The sequence below is a fragment of the Saccopteryx leptura genome, chromosome 5 (assembly GCF_036850995.1).
Source record: "Saccopteryx leptura isolate mSacLep1 chromosome 5, mSacLep1_pri_phased_curated, whole genome shotgun sequence".
Classification (NCBI taxonomy): Eukaryota; Metazoa; Chordata; class Mammalia; order Chiroptera; family Emballonuridae; genus Saccopteryx; species Saccopteryx leptura.
Genome location: NC_089507.1, coordinates 201,054,202 through 201,079,070, shown reverse-complemented (window position 1 = coordinate 201,079,070; position 24,869 = coordinate 201,054,202). Strand labels below are relative to the sequence as shown.

The 24,869-nt window shown below is 39.8% G+C and overlaps 1 protein-coding gene across 2 annotated transcripts in view; it reads right to left on the bottom strand.

Annotated features, from left to right (window-relative positions):
• Positions 1–1,903: 1,903 nt before the first annotated feature.
• ADNP (activity dependent neuroprotector homeobox) overlaps positions 1,904–24,869 on the bottom strand; it is a 34,595-nt gene continuing 11,629 nt past the window's right edge. For both annotated transcript variants that reach the window (XM_066387502.1, XM_066387501.1), the window contains exons 2-4: positions 12,572–12,684; positions 10,724–10,816; positions 1,904–7,276 (exon numbers count right to left, since the gene is read on the bottom strand). In XM_066387502.1, coding sequence (XP_066243599.1) covers positions 4,169–7,276; positions 10,724–10,816; positions 12,572–12,679 — 3,309 coding nt within the window. In that variant the 5' untranslated portion in view covers positions 12,680–12,684 and the 3' untranslated portion in view covers positions 1,904–4,168. The remainder of the gene's footprint in view (positions 7,277–10,723; positions 10,817–12,571; positions 12,685–24,869) is intronic.

Genomic DNA, 24,869 nt, shown 5'->3' with positions numbered 1-24,869 from the left:
AACTTCAGCATACCAGGTTGACGCTTTATCCACTGTGCCACCACAGGTCAGGCCTACAGGACTTTTATTTGGGGCTGGGACAGGGCTGTTTTGATGACTCAAATTACCTTGGAAGCTGGTGCCCATGGCTAGTCCCAGGAGTGCTCACTTAAGTACTCAGGATGAACACTGACCTCCAGGTGCTATTAAGGAATAATAATGTCACACTCCTATGCAAGGTATAGTCACCTGCCTGTCCACTCCTTAGAGGATAGGGCTCCGAGTTTCAGCTTCTTGGCTCCCTCTTCCCAGAGAAGTCCATATAGCTGTAATGGCAGATGTGGCCACCAGCGAGTTATGCAGAGGTCCCCGAGGCAGGTTTTCTTCTTATTCCTAGACTAGATGGAAGCCAATACAACACTTCATCAAGTACACTGGAAAAGCTATTTCTAGGCTTTTGTTTATCGATTTCTAAAAGGTGAACAATTTGCTTAAGATTATTCATTTTGCTTCATTTAGTAATGACATAATAAAGGTACAGCAAGACTTTTGTTGCAAAAACCAGTTAGGTTAAAATACCTGTACATCTAAGACCTGATGGTGTAATAGGGAGCAGGGGGAGGACTTGGTTTGGATCACAGATGCACATTGTATTCTGAAAACCACACACACCTGGAAGAACTCAGCCAGTCTGCCCTTTATTCCATTCAGAGAAACTGTCCTGGAAATGACTATGGACCTTCCTTCCTATGTTCTCAGTTGGAGCACTTGGAAATCATGACTTGGGGATTTTCATGATATAAAAATTTCACCTTATATGCTGATTTTGAAAACAGCCCCCACTAGATTCACATTACAGTGAATGTTAAGAGTGGAATAAATTGATGGGCAGTAGCAGGATGAAAAGAATGAACAAATGGTGACCCTCCTCTGGTGCAAGTTTATATCTATTTTCAAGCTAACCTTCAGGTAGTAGCTGGTAGGAAACACCATTTTTATTTTCTAACTTGACTCACTGTTGAGTTTCTCCGAGCTAAGTCTTTTTCTACACCTTACGAGGGCCAATCAATGGATAGTTGGAATACCATTACAGAACGATGGGAGCTGCCTCTTCCTTTTATTTCCAGTAAAAGGATCACAAGATGTTTTCACATGACACTTTGGTGAAACATGCCTACAGTTGGTGCTAACCCAATGAGCGAACACAGTAAGTTAGAAACGAGGGTCACAGTGGGTAAATGGTAAAGACCACTGCTGTAGGGGAAGGCTCCATGCTGTGAAACCCAATACTCAATGTCCTACTGAGCTTTGTTAGTGAAAATACTTTGTCACTCAAGCTTTAGTGGCACAGAATCACCTAGAGATGATTTGGGGGCCCCATCTGGAGGGTCCAGTGCTGGTAGCCTACAGTGAAGGTAGGGGAAACCCCTGTAGGTGGAAAAGGCCACTTTAATGGCTTCAAGTATTTCAGATGGGGCACTCCCCTTTGCTAGATGGTTTCCAGATCCAGGTGTTCATTTGTTCTCTTCTGAAAAAGTGTGCATTTTTACAAACGGGCAGGCACTTGGACCAGAGAAAGACGACTAGAGATAAAAGACACATACTTTAGAGCATGGATCTCAAGAGGGGAGAAAGAGCTGTTTGATAGAGACCCTGCAACTGTACAAGGGCAGGGAACCCAAGATGGGAGAGATAATGCTTTGATTGATGTGCTGAAAAGGTAGACACAGTGCTAGTCAGTTTGACTTTGGAACTCATGGCCGCAAGAAATTTGAAAGGCGTCGTGTTCTGTGGATTTCTTTTCCCTTGTTAAGAAAATCTCCATAATTGTTCAACTTCCAGTTATATTTGCTAATTAGGTAGCAGTTTGCCGCAGCTTTTATTTCCAGATTATTCCAAAAGCAAACAGTAGCAACAACGTTCCTTTAAAATGGCTTTTATTGAGACACTTTTAGGGCTTCTGCAACAGTTAGTTGGTCCACTTCCACCACCTTGGCAAGGAAGCATCCTCATCCGTCTGTCAAATGCCCCACCAGGAACCCCCGACCCGGGCCATTTTGCACAAGTCTCTCATGAGCATTCCACATAGGACTAATAAGCGCAGGCCAGAGTTCTCCCACTTGTTAATTAGGCAGAATAATTTCAAAACAAATGTGAGATGGCTTAAGTTCAGCTGGTATTACTATCCTCAAACAACAAGACCTCTCAATGCTGTTTTATACCCCGATTCGGTTATTTGGGGACATCCTGTCCTAAATAGCTGGTACCCACAGGGTTTATAACCTAACTGTATAAAAGAATTAAATTATCCCCACAGCTAACCCCATAAAATTCTATTTTTATGCTTTCCCCTGTATTGAGCACAACCTAACATTTTAGGGGGAGATCGGTCAAATTTCTACTTGGGTAACCAAAAAAGCAGTAAGATGAATCTTTTGTAAAATCATAAATTATATAAACCAGCCACTTCAGAACTCTGAGAGGTGACCAATCAGCCTCTACCCTCTGCATGCAGCAGAGGACCCCATCATTTTAATATAACTGCTGGAAATGTTGCCGAATTCTCCCTCCACGTTCTTCCCGTTCTTTAGTATGAGTTGCTCTTGGGAATCTTTGCACAGTAAATGTACCAGCTCCTTCCATCTTGAAAACCCTCCAAATGTGTGATCTCCAAAGCCTTTCTCTTAATAGCAAGATGGTCAAGAGTTATAACAAGAGAATAGTTACCTGTTCAGTACAACTGTTCCCCTTATAATGTGAAAACTAACAATTACTTCATTTAGAACACCAGGGCATTAAGATTCCGCTTGCAAATTAATGCCAATTTATGTTCATATTCTTTTATCATTGAGACATTTACATATATAAGCAGTCTCTGCTCCTTAACAAAAAGGTGAACCGGAAAAACTCAAGGATGTTTCACTTAGCAGTTAAAAATAAAAAGACAAAAAAAACCCAGAAGAATTTAACAGGTGCCTTGAAAGCATTCTTTATGCCAATGGCAGATCTTGGTCTTCCACAAGTTTCCTCAGTGGCTGTGGCTTCCATTTCTGATGAAAGAGCCATGGCCTCAACTGGCACGAGGCATAACAGACACACAAGGGCTGTAATGCGTAATAAAGCAAATATTTACATTAAGCACAATACAGCAATTTATTTAGATGCTTAAAATGAATACAAAGGGAAATAAAGATCACAAAATTATACATACTACAACAGTGTGTCATATATTAGATGGTATAAATGAATACACCAGGTGGTGTTTAACTAAAGATAAAACTAAATATCCAAAATGCAACACTCATTGGTTTGCTGCTTCAACACAACACACTTTCATACAGATCTAAAAGGTGTCAAAATTAGTACCTGCAAAGTCAATTCTTGCATGTGATTTTAGCTTAAAACATTTCAGAAAACATCTGAAATACCAGTTTTTGTTTGTCAGCTGTAATGTCATGGATATTCAGAACAAGAAAACTTCTATAATACAAGAAGAGTCCAGATATATATATCTTACGTGGCTGGCCTCTGTTGCAAGATTGTACAAGGTTATGTGCAAAAACTAAGTCTGTTCAAAAGTTCATACTAGCGTAGTTTCAAGCTTTTGCTAGATAAACTAGATACAGCGTTTATTACACAGCAAGGGCAACACTAAAAAAAGAAACAGCTCTCTATGATGGGTACACAGCAACAATATCAGAAGCATCACTTGAATAGGTCTAAAAGACTGTACAAATATACATTTCAACTATTCAGAATGAATACATGAAAAAAAAAATCAGTTTTCCCCAAAGCCTACTTTACACATCGGACTGGTAGCTTGTATGTTGGCCCTATGCTACCATGTGAATCAGGATAACACTTATTAAGAATATCCAACCAAACATTGTACAGAGGGAAAGAAATGTTGAGAAGGCAGATAAAATAAACCTCTGCTTTTCCTTGTGTGCATTCGTGAGCCACCAGCTTATTGGTTTTTCACATTTAGTTACCGTGTCTGGCACAATAAGTTCTGAAGCAAGATCAGCCAATCATGTGTCACAGAAATAACCATCGGGACTGCAGTGGCCACATGTCCTTACGGCCTGATGAGCCCGCACTCAGAAGGCAGTACCAGTTAGAATACAGTTTTGCAGTCACACAAGAGTTCCAGGCTGCAACATGTCACTGATGCCAGAGAACCTGGCTCTTACGCCTGCTGGCTGCTCAGTTTAACTCCGGTTAAGCTGCCATGCATCGGCTCAGCTACTCCGTCAGTCATATTCTCAAACTGTTCCCCGTCCTCACTGTCAATTGTGCTATTCTGCCACTCAATCTGTGGGTTGGATAAGCGCTCATCATTTTCAGATGCATTCTTCCACTGTGACTGGTCCTTGGACCAAAACCCTTCAACTTTTCCATAGGAACTATTCTTCCATTTCAACTGCTCTCTGTCATCTTGCATGGTAGCCTTTTTTTTGGCAGCTGGCTTACTGCTCCTTGCATCTTCGCTCTGGGAAGACTCATCAGACCACGTTCCTGGTTTCATTTCACATGTGTTGTCCTCAAAGTCTGACACTTGTTGGGAACCAGGGCCACTCTCAGAGGGAGAAGCACCATCTTTCCACTCAACAACATCATCTTGGTCAACCTCACTATCAGAAGCGTCATGCACTAGTTTGGTTGGTTCCTCAGTCAAATGAATAGTTTCATATTTTGAACCATCCTCTTTTTGGTCTAGCTTCTCCTCAGATCCTAGAGCATCTTCAGAAATCACCTTCGGTATGTGCTCCTCTGGATTATCATTAGGGATTTTAGGGTCCACTTCAAAAACAGGGTCAAAAGGACTACCGCTTCCATTGGATTCTTCTTCCAAATTTTCAAAACTGTCTGAGGAACTGTCATCTTCCTTCCCAAGGTTGAGCTTTTTGTCAGCAGTTTTACTAGCATTAACTCTGGAATCCTTCTCATCGTGATTTTCAAATAGCCACTCAGCATCAAAATCCATCTCATGCTTCACTCTGTTTAATTCTTTCATGTTGAAGCCCAGTAACACACCAGGCTTATACTTCTCACAGTCTCGGACACACTTCTTCCTCTTGTTACTAAAATGGGAAGCAATGTCACTCTTCCACAACCATAAACTGGCTGCCAGCTTCTCAATTTCTCTTCTGGTGGGATAGGGCTGTTTGTTGAAATACTTTGTTAGGAAGCTTTTCCTGGCTTCGTAGGAGTCATCTTCATGACCCTTGGGGTCTAAAGCTAGAACAACAGGTTCCTCAGGCTTCTCTTCAAAGAAGCTGGGTGAATCACTATCCTCCTCCAACTTTCGCTTTTTCAGCAATGGAAATTCCACTTGCTCATAAGTGCGCTTCACAGGTGCCAGGCCTGGTGACTGATTCAGCCGAGAGGGGGCATTTGTCTTATCCTGGCCGTTCTGGGTCTTTCCAACACCCCTGCAGTGAACTAGATGCAGAGTGATGGTGGAGGCGGTCATGTTGCTGGTGTACACACCAAGGCAATGGATACATTTGTAGGTGAGCTTTTTCTCCACTGGATGAACCGTCTGAATAACTTGGTGCCTCTCTCGTAAGTGATGTGCAAGTGCATCAGATATGGGTCCTTTCAGGATTGAAAAGCAAAGAGGACAAAGGGTTTTGCCGACATCTTTTTTATAGGGCACTGCAGCTTGAGGTGAACTTTTAACAGGGATGTCTGCCTTTTCCTGAACTTTTGGCTGTGGCTTTGGAGGAACTGGAGGGTTATTTTGGGCATGGTAAGCAACAGATTCAGCTGGGGCATCCCTCAGGTTGTATGTGGTTACAAGGAGATGAATATTAGTGTGACTACCCTGTTGCAATGTCAAATCAAAACTCAAGGTAGAATCTGTTTTAGGTCCCATCTCTTCATCAATGTGAACCATCCTCATGTGTGCTGCCATCTTTTCCACATCATTGAATGTTGAACGGCAATATGGACAAGACAGACCATGAATTAACATATGGTTAAGCAGGGTATCTGTGGGCAAATAGCGATTACAGTAGAGGCATTTGCTAGTAAAATTGTGTATTTTCATAATGTAGTTGGCTACTGCTGGGACTTTCTCAGCTTTATGTTCTTTTTCGAAGTGTACACTATAGACATTTTCAGGAAAAAGCTCGTTACAGATTGTACATATTTTCCACTTTTGGGTTGAGGAAGTATTGGCTGAGGGAGGGCCTGTGGCAGCTACCGGAGGTTTGGAACTGGACTGACCTAACACTCTGGATGCCTGGGACTGGGCGAGGGAAGGAGCCTTTAACTGGCCTGATGAGAGAGAAGAGGCATTAGCAGACTGCAAGGAGTATCGTGCTGGTGCCTGGGATCTCTGCTCTGACCCAAGCCCGTAAGATCTTCCATTTCCACTTGGAAGTAACTGCTTCACAGACTGAGACTGCTGAGGGATGGAGACGGGTGCATTGCCAGCCAGACCCAGTCTCATCGACTGACCAACGCCATAGCTCTGGCCTACAGATTTGACCCCATAGTTGTTCTGCTGTAGGTGAACATTGGACATCATGTTGACTCCTGTAGAATTTAAATTAGGCTTTGGTATTGAGAGTCGATTCACCATCTGCTGTGAAGGTAAAGACCGGATGTTTCCAGAAGTAAGGGAACCAATTCTTGATTGGATTCCCATGCCCTTCTTCTCTTGAGGTTTGGGAGCAATTAGCATCAGGGGTTTGGACCGGGGAACTACCACATTTGTGTGCCCAATCATGGCAGTGACCTGATAGCCTATGCGTTCATGGTCTTCGATGACATGTTGTACCAAAGCTTCATAGGACTTTGGCATGAAAAGGCATCGCTTGCAGTGAATACTACACTCTTCCCGGGCATTTGAGCCTAAGGGGACAGCACCATTGAGGGATTTTTCGCCTGCCTTTGCTATGTAAGGTGCTGCCACATGCTGAAAATGTTCCCTGTAAATGTGCTTCCTAACTATTTCATAAAGAGGGTCTCGGTAAGTGCACTTCTTACAGTAATAAACAGCTTGCTCTACACTGTCAGCCTGCTTAGGTTTAAGGCCATCGTTTTTGCTTTTATCTTTGAAAGTGCTGAGGCTGCTACTTGGTGCGCTGGCGTTTGGAGCATGAAATATTTTAATGTGTGTTTCCAAAGTCTTTTTGTCTGCATTGAAGGTACAGTAAGGGCAATTAAGGAGAATCCTATTTTCAAAGTCTTCACTATGGACATTCCGGAAATGACTTTTGTAGGCAGAGAAGAATTTTGAAGAAAATGGACAAGCGCTGCAGCAAAAAGGTTTTGTCCGATAGTCCTAAAGAAAAGACAAAAACTGGAATCAGAATGCCACTTCAGAGAAGCAACAACAGGTTCTAGGTTTTTGTTCACACGTTTTCTAGTCTTAATACATGCTATTTTTAGAACTGAAACTCTATAAAGCATTTATTCTTTGCAAAAAAACTTATGAACTATAAACTCAGATGTGAAAGCTGTTTTAAACTAAGTACTTTTGAGTCCCACAGTGTAAAAAAACCCTTCAATTCTAAGTTCTTTCTCAACACTTAGACATGACCAGTCACATTTGTTGATTGGTTTTTAGAAAAACCACACAAATGGCTTCAAGATAAACATTCTAGCTAGAAATGACAAGAATAAACTATGCATAATCACTTTCACTCTGTGAATGAGTAAGGCTTCAGATGTACTATATAGAAGAGTCCAGAGTACTGTAGTACAATTAGGCAATAAAATATAAAGATACAACTTTTATCCTAACCATTATGGAAAAATTTTCATATAAAAAAAAAATCTTCAAAAATCTCAAACATTTTTTTCTCTGAAGTCCAGTCTAGTATTTAGTTTTCATTGCTAATCAAAAAACTGATTTGAAAAGTAGGCTTTCTTCTACAAGTCATGCTATTCTTTAAGAAAGAGCAGCTTCAAAAGCAGTAATGAAGAGACAATTTCTTTGATTCAAATCAAAGTTAAATTAAAAACATCCTACATACTGTGAGGAGCCCATAGTGTTACAAAAAGCCAGAAGCACTGTTATCAAAGAGCAACTTCCAGAATTATGCTTATTAATACTTGTGTAATTGGTCTTTTGATGAGGACAGGTGAAACACAAGGTTGGCCAGAGATGATACCTCTCTCTAATCTAAAAATCTACTGTTTTAGATTCTGGTTTGAATAAAATATTCTGCTTTTCCTTAAATCTCAACCCTTCTTTAGTGTTAAGACTTCGGGATTCATAAAACTGTGTCCCACTTGGAAGCTTTCATAATCTAAGACTGCTGGTTTATGCCTTTTCCTGGGGATTAATAAGAAAGAACCAGATAACTACACTATCAAGTTTCTGAGGAAGAATTTAAAATAGTAATTCCATGCCAAGTTATGTACTTGATAGAAGAACAGATCAATAATCCAGAATTACAACTGCTACTGACACAGGTCAAGTTTGAACTGACAAGTTTGAACTTTTCCCTGTGGGAAAGGAAATACTTAACTACCTCTATCTTTGTCATACCTTCACTTAATGATACCTGTTGGTATCTCTGGTGCTCCACACTATCTCATATTGTTTTTAACTCCAATTTGTAAAAATTTGTTCTACTTCTCTGTCACTGCTATCTTACACAGCTGCTAACTCCTCCCCCATGTGCTGGCTCTGGCCCCCCATAAAGGTGGGTGACATCAACATAAAGGAATAAGAAAACTTAAAGCATCTGGTCCTTCTCTCTCTAGAAAACACAAGGACTGCAATATAGACATAGAAAACCATGGATAATCTAGATGAGCAGAATGTTCGAAGAAATATTTTAGAAATAGTAGTTCTTTTGGGGGGGGGGGAGAGAGAAACGCTGGTATATAATGGGCTTCAGAACTTTTAAGTTTAAACAAAATTTCTAAATTTTACACTTTGTGAAGTCTTACTGTAATCACAAAAAAGACAATGTTATTCCTAGTTTCCCCCACTACTTAAGAAAATAAGAAACACAGCATTAGGTGATTCACTGTTGTGCAAACATCCCAGATTTAGATGGTACAGCCTACTGCATTATCTAGCTATATGGTACACCTTTTGCTAGGCTACAAACCTGTACAACATGCTACTGCAGTGAATACTCTAGGCAATTGTAATACAACAGTAAAGTACTGTGTACCTCACCATAGAAAAGGTACAGTAAAAATACGATATAAAAGAAATGTTATACCTGTGTAGAGAGCACTTACCATGAATGGAGGCTGCAGGACTGGAAGTTGCTCTGCTATATCAGTGAGTGAATGTGAAGGCCCAGGATATTATTATACAGTACTGTGGACCTTGTAGGCACTGTGCATGTAGACTACAGTAGACTAATTTAAAATTCTTTTCTTTCATCAAGTTAACTTTACCTTACTATAACTTCAGTTTATAAACTTAAATTTTGAACTTTTGGACTCTATATAAATAACAGCTTAAAGCATAAACACATTCTATAGCTGTGTAAAACATTTTTTCTTCATATCCTTATTCTATAAACTTCTCTATTTTAAAAAACTTTAAATGAGTACATAACTAAGCAGCAGAGAACAGTGTGTTGATGCTTCTCTCCCTCTCTCATTCCTCTCTCTCAAAACTCATTCGAGGGGGAAAAAAAAAAGCTATGGTGGAATGGGACATGCTTGACTGCCACGCAATAACCATCACTGGTTTCCACCTTCACAGTCCTTACCACTCGTAATTTTATTCCCAGTTCAATCACTCAGTGTGGCCTCTCACTGTCAACATTAGCAGTGGATTTTGTATGCTTAGGGGTCATGATGAACAAAACAAATAAGATTAAATCAAGCGCAAGAGAAATGATGCAATCAAGAGAGTGGTAAACAGATATACGGAGCTGCTTCTGGTAACCCAGCACACTGTTTCACAGCTCTCTCAGTCCCAATAAAAAGCGCAACATGGCAAATACAAACCAGTAACAGTTTATCACCATCAAATAGTATGTACATACATAACTGTGTATGCTATACTTTTATACACCGGTACCACTGATGCATGAGTCATGCGTTACACTACTACCTTATGACTTCACATTACTCAGAGATACAAATTCTTTATCATAAATAATCTTATAGGACCACCTTTATAGTATATCCTTTCCATTATAGACAAAAATGTCATTATGCAGCACATGACTGATTAATTTTGACACTTTCCTTTTTTTTTGACAGAGACAGTGAGACAGAGAGAGGGACAGATAGGAAGGGAGAAAGATGAGAAGCATCAATTCTTCTTTGCGGCTCCTTAGTTGATCATTGATTGCTTTCTCATGTACCTTGACCAGGGGGCTACAGCAGAGCGAGTGATCCCTTGCTTAAGCTAGCAACCTTTGGGCTCAAGCCAGCGACCCCACGCTCAGGCAGGGACCTTTGTGTTTCAAACCTGTGTCCTCTGAGTCTCAGTCCGATGCTCTATCCACTGCGCCACTGCCTGGTTAAGGCTTCCCTTTTTAAAATTACTATTGGTTTAAGATTTTATTTATTTATTTTAGAGAAGGGGAGGGCAGGAAGCATCAACTCCCATATGTGCTTTGACCAGGCAAGCCCAGGGTTTTAAGAACCAGTTCAAAACTGGTGACCTCAGCATTCTAGGTTGATGCTTTATCTACTGCACCATCACAGGTCAGGCAACATTTTCCACTTTAAGTTAGTTGCCTACAAACAATTCATCACCATGAAAAACCTAGAGCTGAAAAGGGAGTATACCTGTTCCACTTACCTGGTTTTTTGTAAGTGAAGGGTCCCATAGTCCTACATCCTCCCATGTAGTGTTTTTCAAATAAAAGTCATTAGGTTCAAACTGTTTAAAATCCTAGAAAACAGTGAAAGAAGTTTATAAAAACATAGTGGTATCAACTCTAGCCCAACCTTACCTATATATCCTTTCTCTTAACTAGGGTTGGAGTGATGAACCGAAAAATCAACCCCATCAAGAACTAAACTAGGAGCCATAGGCTCTTAGGAAATACTAAAAGCCATATGGAAGTTGCACTGAACATTTTATGTCAACCAAATATTCCCCTAATGGTCTGCCAGGTTTCCAAGGAAAATGCTGAAAGTTCTAATTAAAAATTTAGCCACGTATTAGTATCAAAGTACCCTTCATTAGAGTTTTGTAACTCATCAGTTGTATTATTAGAATGGAGTGTAATGTTCACTTATATTATTACAACGGGATACTCTAGTTCTGTGCAATAAATAAGTGCGTAAGTAAATAAATAAAATTTAGGGGTGAGGTTGGGGGAATTGGACTGGGAAGAAAACTCAAAATTTCTGAACCCCAAAAGAAAGAAAGCTATTCAAAGAAAAACAGTATTATGTTTGTAAAAATTTAATGGCCTGCTTCCCCCAAGCTAGGAAGATATAAAGTATAATTCCCCTTGTACCCAAAAGGTTCACAGTTCAGTGTGGGAAAATCAAGGTCATATATAAATTCCAGGATACGTAATGGTATTAATGGGAGGGGAAAAAATGCAGGATAGAAAAGGTACTTTATTTGCATTATTCATTCTTATGATGATTACCCCACTGAGTGGGGTGTGAATGGACTGTTTCATCAGGCAGATCTACCTGAACTTGAGGGGTTGGAGAGGGAGTGATCTTTCATGCAGGGGACAATGTAACTAGAGAAGCTTCAGTCTACATGACAAATCCCCTAGACTATTATTAGTGGAATGAGGAAAAGAAAACCTGTTGAATAAAAGAAATTACTTTTTTTACTTTCAATTCCATCCAAACATTGACTTGAGTGCCTATTTTCTGCCCAGCACTATGCTAAGTGCTGGGGATAGACAGATACATGGATGGACAAGGTAGTTCCGGTCCCTGATCAGCTGGAACTTAAAGGCTAGTGGGGAAAATGCTTTAAATGTTTCTTTTCAATCAGAGGCTTTGTTGACCAACTAACCAGAAGACCTGGAGCAATGAGATCTGGAAAAGGAGGAACCAATGCACTGGCTGTCCCACAGGGCTGTTATAAATAAAGCTCATAGAATAAAAAGCTAGAAAACAGTTTGTCAAGTCCAAACTGTTACTCAAGGGGAAGATAATAGTCTATGATGGGTCAAAACATACTCAAATCCTATGGAAAGAGACAACAAGCACCCAAACCACCATGCCTCAACAATCAGAAGGTCAACCAGAACATTCAGGTATATCAGAATGGGAACAGGCTCTAGAGTCCCAAAGACAGGCCCTGCCACATGCTTAGTTGTGAGGTGGACCTATTTCCATACAGTTTCTTCATCTGTAAATTGGAGGTAAGAATTTCTACATCACTCCTGGGTTGTTTTAAGGATTTGAATTTAGAGACAATTTTAGAGCACCTAGGTAAATGTCTGACATATGTACGTCCTCAATGGTAACTGCTTTTGCTTCACGATGCAAAGATGAAAAGGCCCATTTTAGGAAGAAGGGAACAAATTAGGCTGAGAAAGCTCTGGCGAAGCTAATGCTGAGAGGTTCAAAATCAGAATCACACCTAAAAGTTCACCATCCTGGCTGCTGACACAAAGTAATGGATCAGAAGCTGAGTCATGTTAAAATTAAAAAATGGCATGCTACTTACTTCTATGTGTTCTTTACAGTATTCCAACCCAATGTCACTAAGTATTTTTTTCACAGTTTTCCGGGCTTTTCTTAAACTGCCAAGATTGTTGACAGGAAGTTGGAACATAGTTTCTATTGGGAAAAAAAATTTAAGTCAAGTCAAAACATGTACAACTTGTAATATTTACTAATTTCACCGATGGTAGGATCAAAAACCCTGGCCCAGTCTGACAAAAAGAGTTGAGTGGACACCCTTGTCTAGTATGCTCTGAATACGTAAAGCAGGCAGGCAAGATAAGAACTATATGATCTTTCCTATTTTTTAACAAGACATTATATGGTACAGATTGAGTCTAACCTGGCACAATTCTGACTAAACTTTTGGTGATGGACTTGTAAAGTTGAAATTTAGGTTAATAATATAAATGGATTATTTTAAAATCAAGTGTGAGTGCTTTTCTCCTTGTGATGTTGAACCTCTGAAAATAGAAAAGGCTCACCACTTCAGCGTTATTATCATATATTTTTGAGTGCCAGGGAAAAGCAGCTTTTCTTATCTGGGAATTGTCCTGCACAGTGTTATGGTATTATTAAAGAAACAGTCTTAAAAGTTTCTGTATACTACTGAAGCTAAAGGCACTAATAATTGCGTCACTAGCCCCTTGGCCAGTGCCATACCTGGACAAAGGCACTCAGTCATGGAATAAATGCTGAGATGGGGAAAACTGGATGGACACTCAGCATCAGAGCAGATAATGGTAACTATTATATGACTTTAGGGGATTCTTTTAAAAAAAGAAAAAGCCTGTATGTGTACAAGGGATTGAAAAATTATTTAAATAACATATAAGAAAATTTAGATCCACTTTCCCAAGTTCCTTAAAGACAAAGGTTAAGAAAATAAAATTAGTAAAACTTGGGTAGTTGAGAATTTGTATGGCTTCCAATGAGACCAGAATGTTTCTAATAAAGTACGGTAACATTTTTTCACTAATTTAAATCAATTCTGCAGGATATAAAATAGCTCAAAAAACAAAAACAAAGGCAAAAAAACAAAAGCCAAAGCATCAAGAATTAAAACTTAATACATGCAAACCAACTTTCTGAATAATAAAGGCTGTTACTCTATAATACCACTACCATTTGTAAACCACAATCATAAAGTCAGCTAATCTAAACGTAATATCATGTTACCTCATTATTATTTTAATCCAAAAATCAGTATTAACTATGAAAAATAACTATGAAAAATAGAACAAAAAAGGGTGTGTGTGTGAAACCTACCAAAACAAATTTCTAGAAATTCTGTATCTGGATATGTTACCAAAACTTAGAAGTCTCAAAATATTCTATACGAAGAACTGAAGTTAAGGCCAACTGAGAAATGCATTTCACTGAGAAAAACTTATCAGCATTCTCACCTTCTAGATGGAACTCCTCCTATTATTTATGAAGCATGACTATGGTATTCTTTGCACACGCTGCAATCTAATAAGCTGTATAATATACTGCTCACAAAAATTAGGGAATATTTTATAGCTTCATATTCATTTTGAAATATCTCCTAATTTTTATGAGCAGTATATTTAGCTAAGATCAGACTTAAAAATCACTTCTGATACAATTTAATATGCATTCAAGGCCAAAACTATACCTTATGGAAATGTGATTGCTAAAGAGACATCTTGTTTTAAAGTCATTTCATAAATTCTCTGTGGGGCAAAACCCAACAGTTATTTTGGAACCTCCCAAGTTAACCCTGCTTCACTTCAGAGCAGAGAGATGTGCCCAGAAGGCAGCCATTGCTGGTTTCCTCTGCCACCTGGATGAGCAAGCTCAACATCCCAGCAAAAAAACCATACAAAGATTTGAAAATGTTCCCACCACTGAAGCCATCAACCAGTTTAAACAGGAAACACCCAAAGGAGTCAAACTACAGTTCAGGATATAGGAAAACCCATTCTCCTATGGAAAATACCTGGCATTCTAAGTGCCCACCCATAGCTAACAAGGTTGTTCAAAGACATCCAAATGAAGACCTCACTGCATGTGGGTACCCAATTTATGCACCTACAGTTCTGAAAGAGTGAGTGTGCTTGTAAAGGAGCTTCATTACAAAAAGCATGTAATTCATAAAAAGTGACATTTCTGCCATAGGGTAACAGGATTATAAAAAAAAAGGCAACATTTCATATTAGAAAATGCTGAACAAACACGGTTCTTGATGATTAGCAGCTAGGAGGGACCCAAGTTCAAGTTTACATTGAAAGATGTAGAATATTCTGAGTTAAGATTATAAAATATCTTTCTTCATGACATTTCTAATAGTCTTGGAAATTCCATCTGCCTGTTTCCCCAGATAGAGGTATCCTCTATGTACTTTGGCCTCTTACAGAGGCCATTTTCCAAGATTTTGTTCCTCTGGGAACATTCATATGTGTTAATATCCTCATAAGCATTTACAAAGATTCTTCTATTTCTAAAAACACTTTTCTCAGTATACAAAACAGGCACACAGTACAGGGTCATAAAGAAGGCTCCCCCTACGCCTGTTCTCCAGCCACGCAGCTCCCCTTTCCAGAAGGGGCCACTGCTATCATTTCTTGTGTATACTTTTTGAGCTTTCCTATGCCTGTAACAAGCCAAAAGTTCCTTGAAAGAAAGCCTCCAACAAACTCTATTGGTTAATGTCAATTATTGTGGGTGATAAGAAAAAGAATTCAAGGATCTGATATATTTCTTTTATGCCTACTGCTTGCTATTAAGAGAATACTGCAAATCAACGATTGGCTCCAGGGTTTGTTTTTTTTTTTTTGGTTTGTTTTTTTTTTTTTTTTTTTAATAGAGACAGAGAGAGTCAGAGAGAGGGATAGATAGGGACAGATAGGGACAGACAGACAGGAATGGAGAGATGAGACGCATCAATCATTAGTTTTTCAATGCGCATTAGTTGTTCATTGATTGCTTTCTCATATGTGCCTTGACCACGGGCCTTCAGCAGACCAAGTAACCCCTTGCTCGAGCCAGCGACCTTGGGTCCAAGCTGGTAAGCTTTTGCTCAAACCAGATGAGCCCACGCTCAAGCTGGCGACCTCGGGGTCTCGAACTTGGGTCCTCAGCATCCCAGTCCAACACTCTATCCACTGCGCCACCGCCTGGTCAGGCTCTGGGGTTCATTAATGTTTTCTATTTGATTCTTGTTTAAATATTTTCACTAGAATTATCCCTGGCCTCCTCCTCACCTCGCAAAAGCCCTTTGAATTAAAAATCTGGACAAGGTGCCCATTCTGTAAGTGACTGAAGGGTAGGAAGAGAGTAAAAGGTAATTCACTGCCTAAGATTAAGGACAATTTACTCACTTTTGAATAGAAAGAGGGCTAAAACAAAATATTTATAGTCATTACTCTGAGGGAAGAAGGCATTTTACAATGATGTCAAAAGTTGTATAGAGATGGGCTCTGAAAGGAACGCAGAGGGATGCCCTCACTTTCCCTCCATATTTGTCCCCCAGTGGCCAATCCTTTCTCTTGAGCTGCCTTGACTATCAGGATAACCAATTTCACAGGTCAACAACATTATCCCAAAACCAGGGAGAGCTCCCTCCAGACAAACCACAAACCTATGAGCTTATGGCATGTAAAAGGGAAAACATCCAATTTAATAGAGGGGTATCATGTTCATCTGCTCATCAATCATTTTTCGGAGCACCTTCACTTTGCCAACATACTAGGAATAGAGAGATTAATAGGACACAGTTCTTACCCTTCAACAGTCCATTGATTCTAAGGAATGGATAGAGCAAGCACACAGTAGGCAGGAGGTCACTGAGTAAAGAAGATACTTTGCTTTGCCTCCCCAACTTCCTCTTGGAACCACTCCTGCTGCTACTGATGTGTGGTCAGTTAGGAGGCCCTTCATCCTTTAAAGCAGAGTGTACAACTCAAGTCAACCAATTAGTCTATCCCTGTAGACAATGATTAGTATGAAATTGGACATGTGCCTCAAACAGGGCCAACAGTGATGCTGAAAAGCAGTGTCAGAACCTGGCACTACATGCAGAAAGCAGAGGGAAGGAAAGATTTCTGCTGACACTGCTCAGGGTCCTCAATCTACCTGTGCCTGAAAGCCAGCCCACCCTCCACCCCACTCAGAAACAAGAGCAAACAACACGTTATTTCTGCTTAAGCTTTGGCTCGTGTCACTTGTAGCCAAGTTTTGGTAGTCCTGCAGTGGGACACAGAAAGAGGAAGAAGATGGAGAATTTTGTGCAAAATAATCATACTTGAGAATTGAGTCTATAGGCAGAACAGGAGTGTGTCAGGAAGATTTAGTTTTTTATTTTAAATTTATTTTATTGAATGATTTAAGAGAGAGAGAGAAAGAGAGAGAAACAGATATTCCTGTATGTGCCCTGACTGGGGATCGAACATGCAACTTTTGCAAATCAGGACAATGCTCTACCCAACTAGCCATCCAGCCAGGGTGATATAGTTATTCTAAAAGATGCTTCGACCCTGGTTTCATTAATCAAAAACACTACATGGAAAGAGTAAAACATTTTCTAAATTCTAAGAATTTGGGGAAAGCTCAATGACCTATTAATAACAGTTAACATCTGAAAGTGTTTTATTAACAACTGAAGATAAGTGGCTTTTGGGTAAGCACATAACACCTGTTGAACTAGAATTAATGATCTAAATTTACTGTTGAGCAAATGATTCAGCCAAACTCCTTTATCCTATTGATCTTTGCAAATTATACCTTCACCTACTGAGTGGGGCCAAAACATTGATGTTTACTAATCCTCGGCCTAACTGCTACTCACATGCTTTTGTCAAATGATCAAAATAGAAATCTAGTATCTGTAGCTCTAGGCTATGGATGAATAAAAACTTATAAATTATATTTAAGACTGATCCAATGCATGCACTTCTTTGCCCTCGAAGCAAAAGTATTCCTTTAACTCCAAGTATTAAGAGGGTAAATAAAGGCAGAGAGAGCTTGCCTTACAGGGAAATATTGATAGGCTGATTCTGTACGGGGAAAAGAATGATAACAACATCAGTGACTGTGGATTTCACTGAAGCCAAAAGGCCATTAACAGGGAGACATAATTATCACTTATAAAAATGACCTAACCTGTTGGTGGCACAGTAAATAAAATGTCAACCTGGAATGCTGAGGTCACTGGTTCAAAACCCAAGGCTTGGCCCTGGCCGGTTGGCTCAGTGGTAGAGCGTTGGCCTGGCATGCAAGGGGTCCCGGGTTCGATTCCCGGCCAGGGCACACAGGAGAAGTGCCCATCTGCTTCTCCACCCCTCCCCCTCTCCTTCCTCTCTTGTCTCTCTCTTCCCCTCCCTCAGTGAGGCTCCATTGGAGCAAAGATGGCCCGGGCGCTGGGGATGGCTCCTTGGCCTCTGCCCCAGGCACTAGAGTGGCTCTGGTCGCAACAGAGCGACGCCCCGGAGGGGCAGAGCATCGCCCCCTGGTGGGCGTGCCAGGTGGATCCTGGTCGGGAGCATGCGGGAGTCTGTCTGACTGTCTTCTCCCTGTTTCCAGCTTCGGAAAAATACAAACAACAACAACAAAAAACCCCCAAGGCTTGCCCAGTCAAGGCAATATAAGAAGCAATTACTATGAGTTGATGCTTCCTGCTCCTCGCCGCCACCTCTCTCCTCTCTAAAATCAATAAATAAAATCTTAAAATGTAGCTCTGCCAAAAGGTGTGGATCTAGTCAGGTGTACCCAGGATCTTCTGGGTCTGGAAGATGAGGGGAAACCCAACAGATGACAGTACTAGGTTAGCAGGCTAAAGGCAAGGCCTGTAGGACCTGACATACTAAGAGTCAATGGGGCTTGTCTATGTAGGGCAGTCCCTCTGAAAGCCGCCAGACCAAAGATGACATAATTCAGTCCGTTTTTAGGGGTAGAAAAAAACCAAACCAAAACAAAACAAAACCCACAGGTAAGCATTTATAACTGTGCTATCAGAAAGTAAAACAAAAACAAAACAAAGTACCATAAAACCCAACCTTAAACTTTTGACTAGGCACAAATAATCAGATTAGCCAGGAGGAAACAAGCCACCAAATTAAATCTTTCCAGATCATATTTTAAGCTACAAGTGTAGATCTAGAGTAGCATTTTTCACTATATAATTCTTCATATTTAATATTCATTCTTATATATTTCCCAAGCTCCTAATAAACACATGTTAATTTAACATGCCAGAAAAGACAGAAGTAAATAATAGTCATGTGTCCTAGTTTCTAATACAGGAATGGGCAAAAGGTTTACAGCTACAATACAAATAAATAATACAGTAAAATAATGTAAGAATAAACTTTTATGTACTCACAACAGTAAACCTACTTTTGCCTAATGCTGTCTTTGGGAACTGAAATCTGAACATATACCAGAGTGACGACTCATCAGTTATATTTGCAAACGCAACTCAACAATTTCCATACGGAAAACATTTCTTTCACAATTTATTTTTTACATTTTATTTATTCGTTTTTTTAGAGAGAGGAGACATGCAGAGAGAAAGAGACAGAGAACAAAGGGAGGAGCAGGAAGCATCAACTCCCATATGTGCCTTGACCAGGCAAGTCCCAGGATTTCGAACCGGTGATCTCAGCATTCCAGGTTGATGCTTTTACCCACTGCACCACCGCAGATCAGGCCAGAAAACATTTCTAACACTGCACTGAAAGCCAAAAATGGTTACACTTCTTTCAGGTAACACCTAAGCATGAGCCCCTCAGGTTAAACCAGTGTCCCGTCCCACCCTCTAAAGGGGTAAAACCCTTATTTCTAAAGAAATCTTAGCAGAAAATCTGGGATTTAGTGGGCAATCAACCAGAGCAGTAAGTTTGATGGCTACAGCAGAATTCCACTAGTTTAGTGAAAATATCCCCCAAATTAGTGGTTTTCACCCTTTATACACTTGGGTAACCAGTGACCTAGCCAAATGAAAACACGCAACGAATAAAGTTTTATCTAACTGTGTACAACAGAGCAACATGGTACAAGCTGGTGCTTGATTTCTGAACTTAACATATACGATGCCTTGAATACTACATAAATGTGTTCTAGTGCACATGATTTGCAAGTGCTCTGCATGGTGCAAAAGGTTGTTCAAACACAGCCCACAAGTTCCAAAGATATCTAAGACAAACTTGGTATTTTCATTGATGATACAAGCTGATAAGTGGCAATCACCATGAGCATAAATGAATTCGACTAAGATTGCTGGGTCTATAATCTTCACAGACCATCAGGGTGGTTAACTCTCTTTCGTGAACCAGCATGAAATTTCTGGTGAACAAGCACTGGTCTGTGGACTGGAGGTTGAAAAACACACTGTCTTAACTATAAATAAAATTAGTCTGATCAGAATATGGTTATAGGAAGCCCACAGTAAACCTAAGGATTAGAACACAGCTTACACTTTGATGTGTCCTTAAAACATTTCACAGTAAAGCTGTAAAGATAAATACAGTCTCTCTAGGAATATCTTTTACCTGGGGGAGAAGGGGAACAACAAAGATCAGAAATGATCCCATTACTACTGAAGAAAATGGCTGCTGTAGTTTCTAAGTTAATAAAAATTAGGAAGACATTCAAGCTACTATAATATAAACAATCTCAGTTTTGGTAGTATTATCAACCCAAATGAACATTTAAGAAATTCAGACCCTTGATACTTAAAGTTCAGTTAGTTGGCCCTTGCACAACATGGGGGTTAGGGACAACAAACCCCTGTGCAGTTGAAGATACGAGTGTAACTTTGGACTCCTCAAAACTTTACTACTTATTGACTGGAAGACTTACCAGTAACACAGAGTTGATTAACACATATTTTGTTTGTTAATATGTATTATATACTATATTCTTATAAAAAGTAAGCTAGAGAAAATATTAAGAACATTGCAACAGAAAATACATTTATAATACTATATAGTATTTACTGAAAAAAATCTGTATCGAAGTGTAGGCCCATGCAGTCAACCATCTATACTCCAATTAATGGTGATGAATATATATATAATGACTTTAGTCAAATTATCTGAAGTTTCTTTAAACAACTGAAAAATGTTAAGTTATGCCCTGGCTTGTGGTGGCAAACTGGATAGAATTCCAACCTGGAGCACTGAGGTCGCTGGTTTGAAACCCTGGGCTTGCCGGTATAAGACACATATGACAAGCAACCAATGAACAGCTTTAGAGTGAAGCAACTACTTCTCATTCCCCTACCCTCTGTAAAACCAATAACTAAAACCTTAAAAAAAATAGTTAAATTATTCTATTTTCTATGAAACTTTAATAAGCATTTAAAGAAGATTCTCATGAACAGAGTTAAAGCACTAGTTACTTCACTGCTACTCATGATGGTACTTAAAAACAAAAAACAGATTTAGGCTCTGGTTAAGACAAATATTTAGGCAGAAAGAAAAGCTCATTCCCGTATTTATGCACTCTTCTTTTTCTCCTACCCCCCCCCTCAGGACATATTTAATACCTGACAATATCACTCACTCAGTAAAATTGTGGTCATCGTAAACCACTTTCTTTTTTGTTTGTTTTTTTTTTAATTCATTTTAGAGAAGAGGGGGAGAGACAGAGAGAGAGGAGAGACAGAGAGAGAGAAGGGGGGGAGGAGCTGGAAGCATCAACTCCCATATGTGCCTTGACCAGGCAAACCCAGGGTTTCGAACCAGCGACATCAGCATTTCCAGGTCGATGCTTTGTCCACTGCGCCACCACAGGTCAGGCCCACTTTCTTTTTATAAGCAATATGCACTTATCTTTCCTGACTATTCTGGACTCTGAAGTGAACACAGACACATTATTTGCTTTTAAGGGTGTCACTAAGTCCTATATTTAAATTACATCAGTTGTGAAAAGGTTACATATTTGTATTTTTAGAAATGAACCTTGTAAAGCCATGCTAGCACAACACTCCAATAAGTGAGCACACTTTGAGACCAGAGCCTACATTCAGTCTGGAAGTAATCATCCTACTCAATCTTTTCTAAAACACAGTCTCGAACAGAAGCAGCTGATCTTTCAATTTCCTATAAACCTGGGCACTCCTTCCAGATGCCAGAAGCTCTTCATAGAAAGGCAGCTCTGTGGTCTTCTCTTTCTCAAGCCCCCCAAAATACCACAGAACAAGTAACTGTCTGACGATTCCAGGGGGCAGAATGCTCTTCTGGATTAGCAGATAAACTTAGCATGACCGAGCTAAGAAAAAAAAGTTTCATCTCCTCTTTCAATGTACAGCTATGTTGAGGCTATAAAGGGGGGGGGGGGGGGTGAGGAGGGGTGGAATTATTGGAAAGCCCTGGGGAATTAGAAAGAGAAACTACTTTGCAAATGAAGTTTTGGTACACACTTGTACCAAAAGCTAAATCTGAATAATGAACATCACTTATATTGATTGCTCAGGATAATCATATTGGGACACTACTAATACAGACAAGAAGCAGGCAGGAAATGTAACCAATTTCTGTTTTCTTTTATTATGAACCACTGACTGTATCGACTTTTACTAGTCTGTTTGATAATGGGGGGAAAAAAACCCAAGTGAGTAAAATATCCAATACAAAATTGCCACCACTTCAAGAAAAAAACACCTTTGAATTTCTTCAATTTTTAACCAGATCATTAAATTCCATATAATTAAGTTTTCATAACTACTTCTTTGGTAGGTAGACTATATTCATGAAGGCAAAGTGAGTACATTTACCTATATAGGCATTCTGTACGAAAACGTTTGGTCACAGGATTACTTTTGGCCACTTTTTATAAACAATGTGTGAACCCCTTCCACAAACAGCCCTGCTCTAAGAGACTCTCTCTGACTGATCACCTCAAGTGAGGGAAGCACAAACCCCACCAGGCAGCTCATTACCCACTAGACAGCTCTGATCACAAGTTTACTCTTCACAGGGTTTTGTATCCTGCCCACAACTCGCATCTCAGCTACAGCTGTCTAATCACTTTGCTGCTTAACAGCCTTTTAAGACACTTCCTTCATCCACCCCAAGTTTCCCCCTTCCTTCTGTTATCACATAAGCCAATCACCAATGGATGGGTTCCAGTTTGTCAATCTCTTTGATGCACTGAGTAAACTGTTACTCCAGATATGACAAAATCAGAATGTCAAGTGGGACAACACTTCTCTAATTCTGGATATTTTTACTTATTTTCTTAATAGGTTTTCTTTAAAAAAAAAAAAAAAATTGATTTCCAAGAGAAAGAGGCAGTAGGGAGGGGTAAGAGAGAGAGTAGGAGGAAGAGAAACATCAGCCTGCTGCTCCACTCATTTATGCACTTATTGGTTGATGCTGTATGTGCTCTGACCCAGGATCAAACCTACAAATAACCTTGGCATACTGGAACAATGCTCTAACCAACTAAACTCAGCCAGGGTGCTAGATAGTATTTTTAAATCAATAATCCTGACAAGTAAACTTGTATCGGTGGCAGCCACTTCATACATATGATCCCTTTTTTATTTTTTGGTATGTGCTGCCCTTTCTAGCATTAGCTGGTTCAGCTGGTGGAAAAAAAAGATATTCTATATTGAATCCATGTCTGGTTAGATAGAAGGGAAGTAACATCAGCTGTCTTTAAGTTATCTTCTTAATTAAAGGGCATGAGCATTCTGATTCCAAAATGGAAAAGAACAAATGTCCAGTACAGGCCTTAGGAAAGATAAGAGATGTGAGATTGATATCCCAAATCACAGTATCAACTGCGATGTTACAGAAAAGCAGCATTTGAATCACTGAAAGAACCTATGGGTTGCCTAATCCAGTGTTTTTCAATCCAGTTAACCTCCCTGATGCTGTATGAAGACTATAGACCCAATAATCTTAGTTGAATTCACTTATGCTCAGGTGATTGCCACTTATCAGCTTGTATCATTGTTGAAAATACTACTGAGTTTCCTGACCAGGCAGTGGCGCAGTGGATAGAGCGTTGAACTGGGATGCAGGTGACCCAGGTTCGAAACCCCAAGGTCACTGGCTTGAGCGTGGGATCATAGATGACCCCATCGTTGCAGGTTTGAAGCCCAAGGTCGCTGGCTTGAGCAAGGGGTCACTCACTCTGCTGTAGCCCCCTGGTCAAGGCACATGAGAAAGCAATCACTGAACAATTAAGGAGCTGCAACGAAGAAGTGATGCTTCTCATCTCTCTCCCTTTCTGTTTGCCCCTATCTGTCCCTCTCTCTGACTCTGTCAAGAAAATACTACTGAGTTTGTCTTAGATATCTTTGGAACTTGTAGGCTTGTTCAAACAACCTTTTGCACCATGCAGAGCATTTACAATCATGCACAACTGATAGAAAGCATTCGGACAAACTTATGTAGTGTTCAAGGTATTGCACATGTGGAGTATGGTAGTCAAGCACTAGTTTGTACCGTGTTGCTCTGTTATTTTAAGATAAAACTTTATTTGTTGCATATTTCTGCTTCTGGCCAGCTAGGTTATTAGTCCCCAAGTGTAAAAAGGTTGAAAACCACTGGCCTAATCTGAACTCTTCTCATTTTACAGATCAGCAAACAAGGTGAAGCAACTGGTCTAAGGATGATCAGCTTGTCAGTGACAGAGCTGGACCTCAGTTTTTTCCAGATCTAGGATGCTGTGCCCCTCCCATTACACACACAGATAAAGCTCTGATTTCTGACATTAAAGTAAACAATAGCATATCATACTCATATATATATATATATGTATGTATGTATATATGCACATTCAAAAGTGCCAGAACTTCAAACCCCAGGACGAAATGACCTTACAAAAATTCAGCCAAACTTGCTCAAGTGGAGAATATGGAGATTAAGAAGATACTCTTATCTCAGGTCAGAGAGTCCCATCACATCCAGAGAAGAACGGAAACAAGAACTCAGCTCTGAGACTATTTGCCCTGAAGTCCTCTTTACCATCACTGTGGATAGCCAACATTCACTGGATAGTCACAGCTAAAAGATATCTTTCTATTCAAATTGTAATGATAGTATCTTGTAAAAACAAACAAAACAAAACATAACCTTGGTATCCTTAAATAAAAATTAGCTTTTTGAAAAAGAAAAGAAAAAAAGGGTATGCTATGTACTGGAAGGCAGGCTATTATTCAGCTCTTAACTGCCTTTTCAGCCCCTTTTCCCAAATAAAGTTCATTCTTTTCTTTTATACAATTGGGAAATGAAAATATACATCCACACAGACACACAAAAAACTTATACACTAATGTTCTCAGCAGTGTTCATAATATCCAAGGAGAAATAATCTAAATCTTCAAT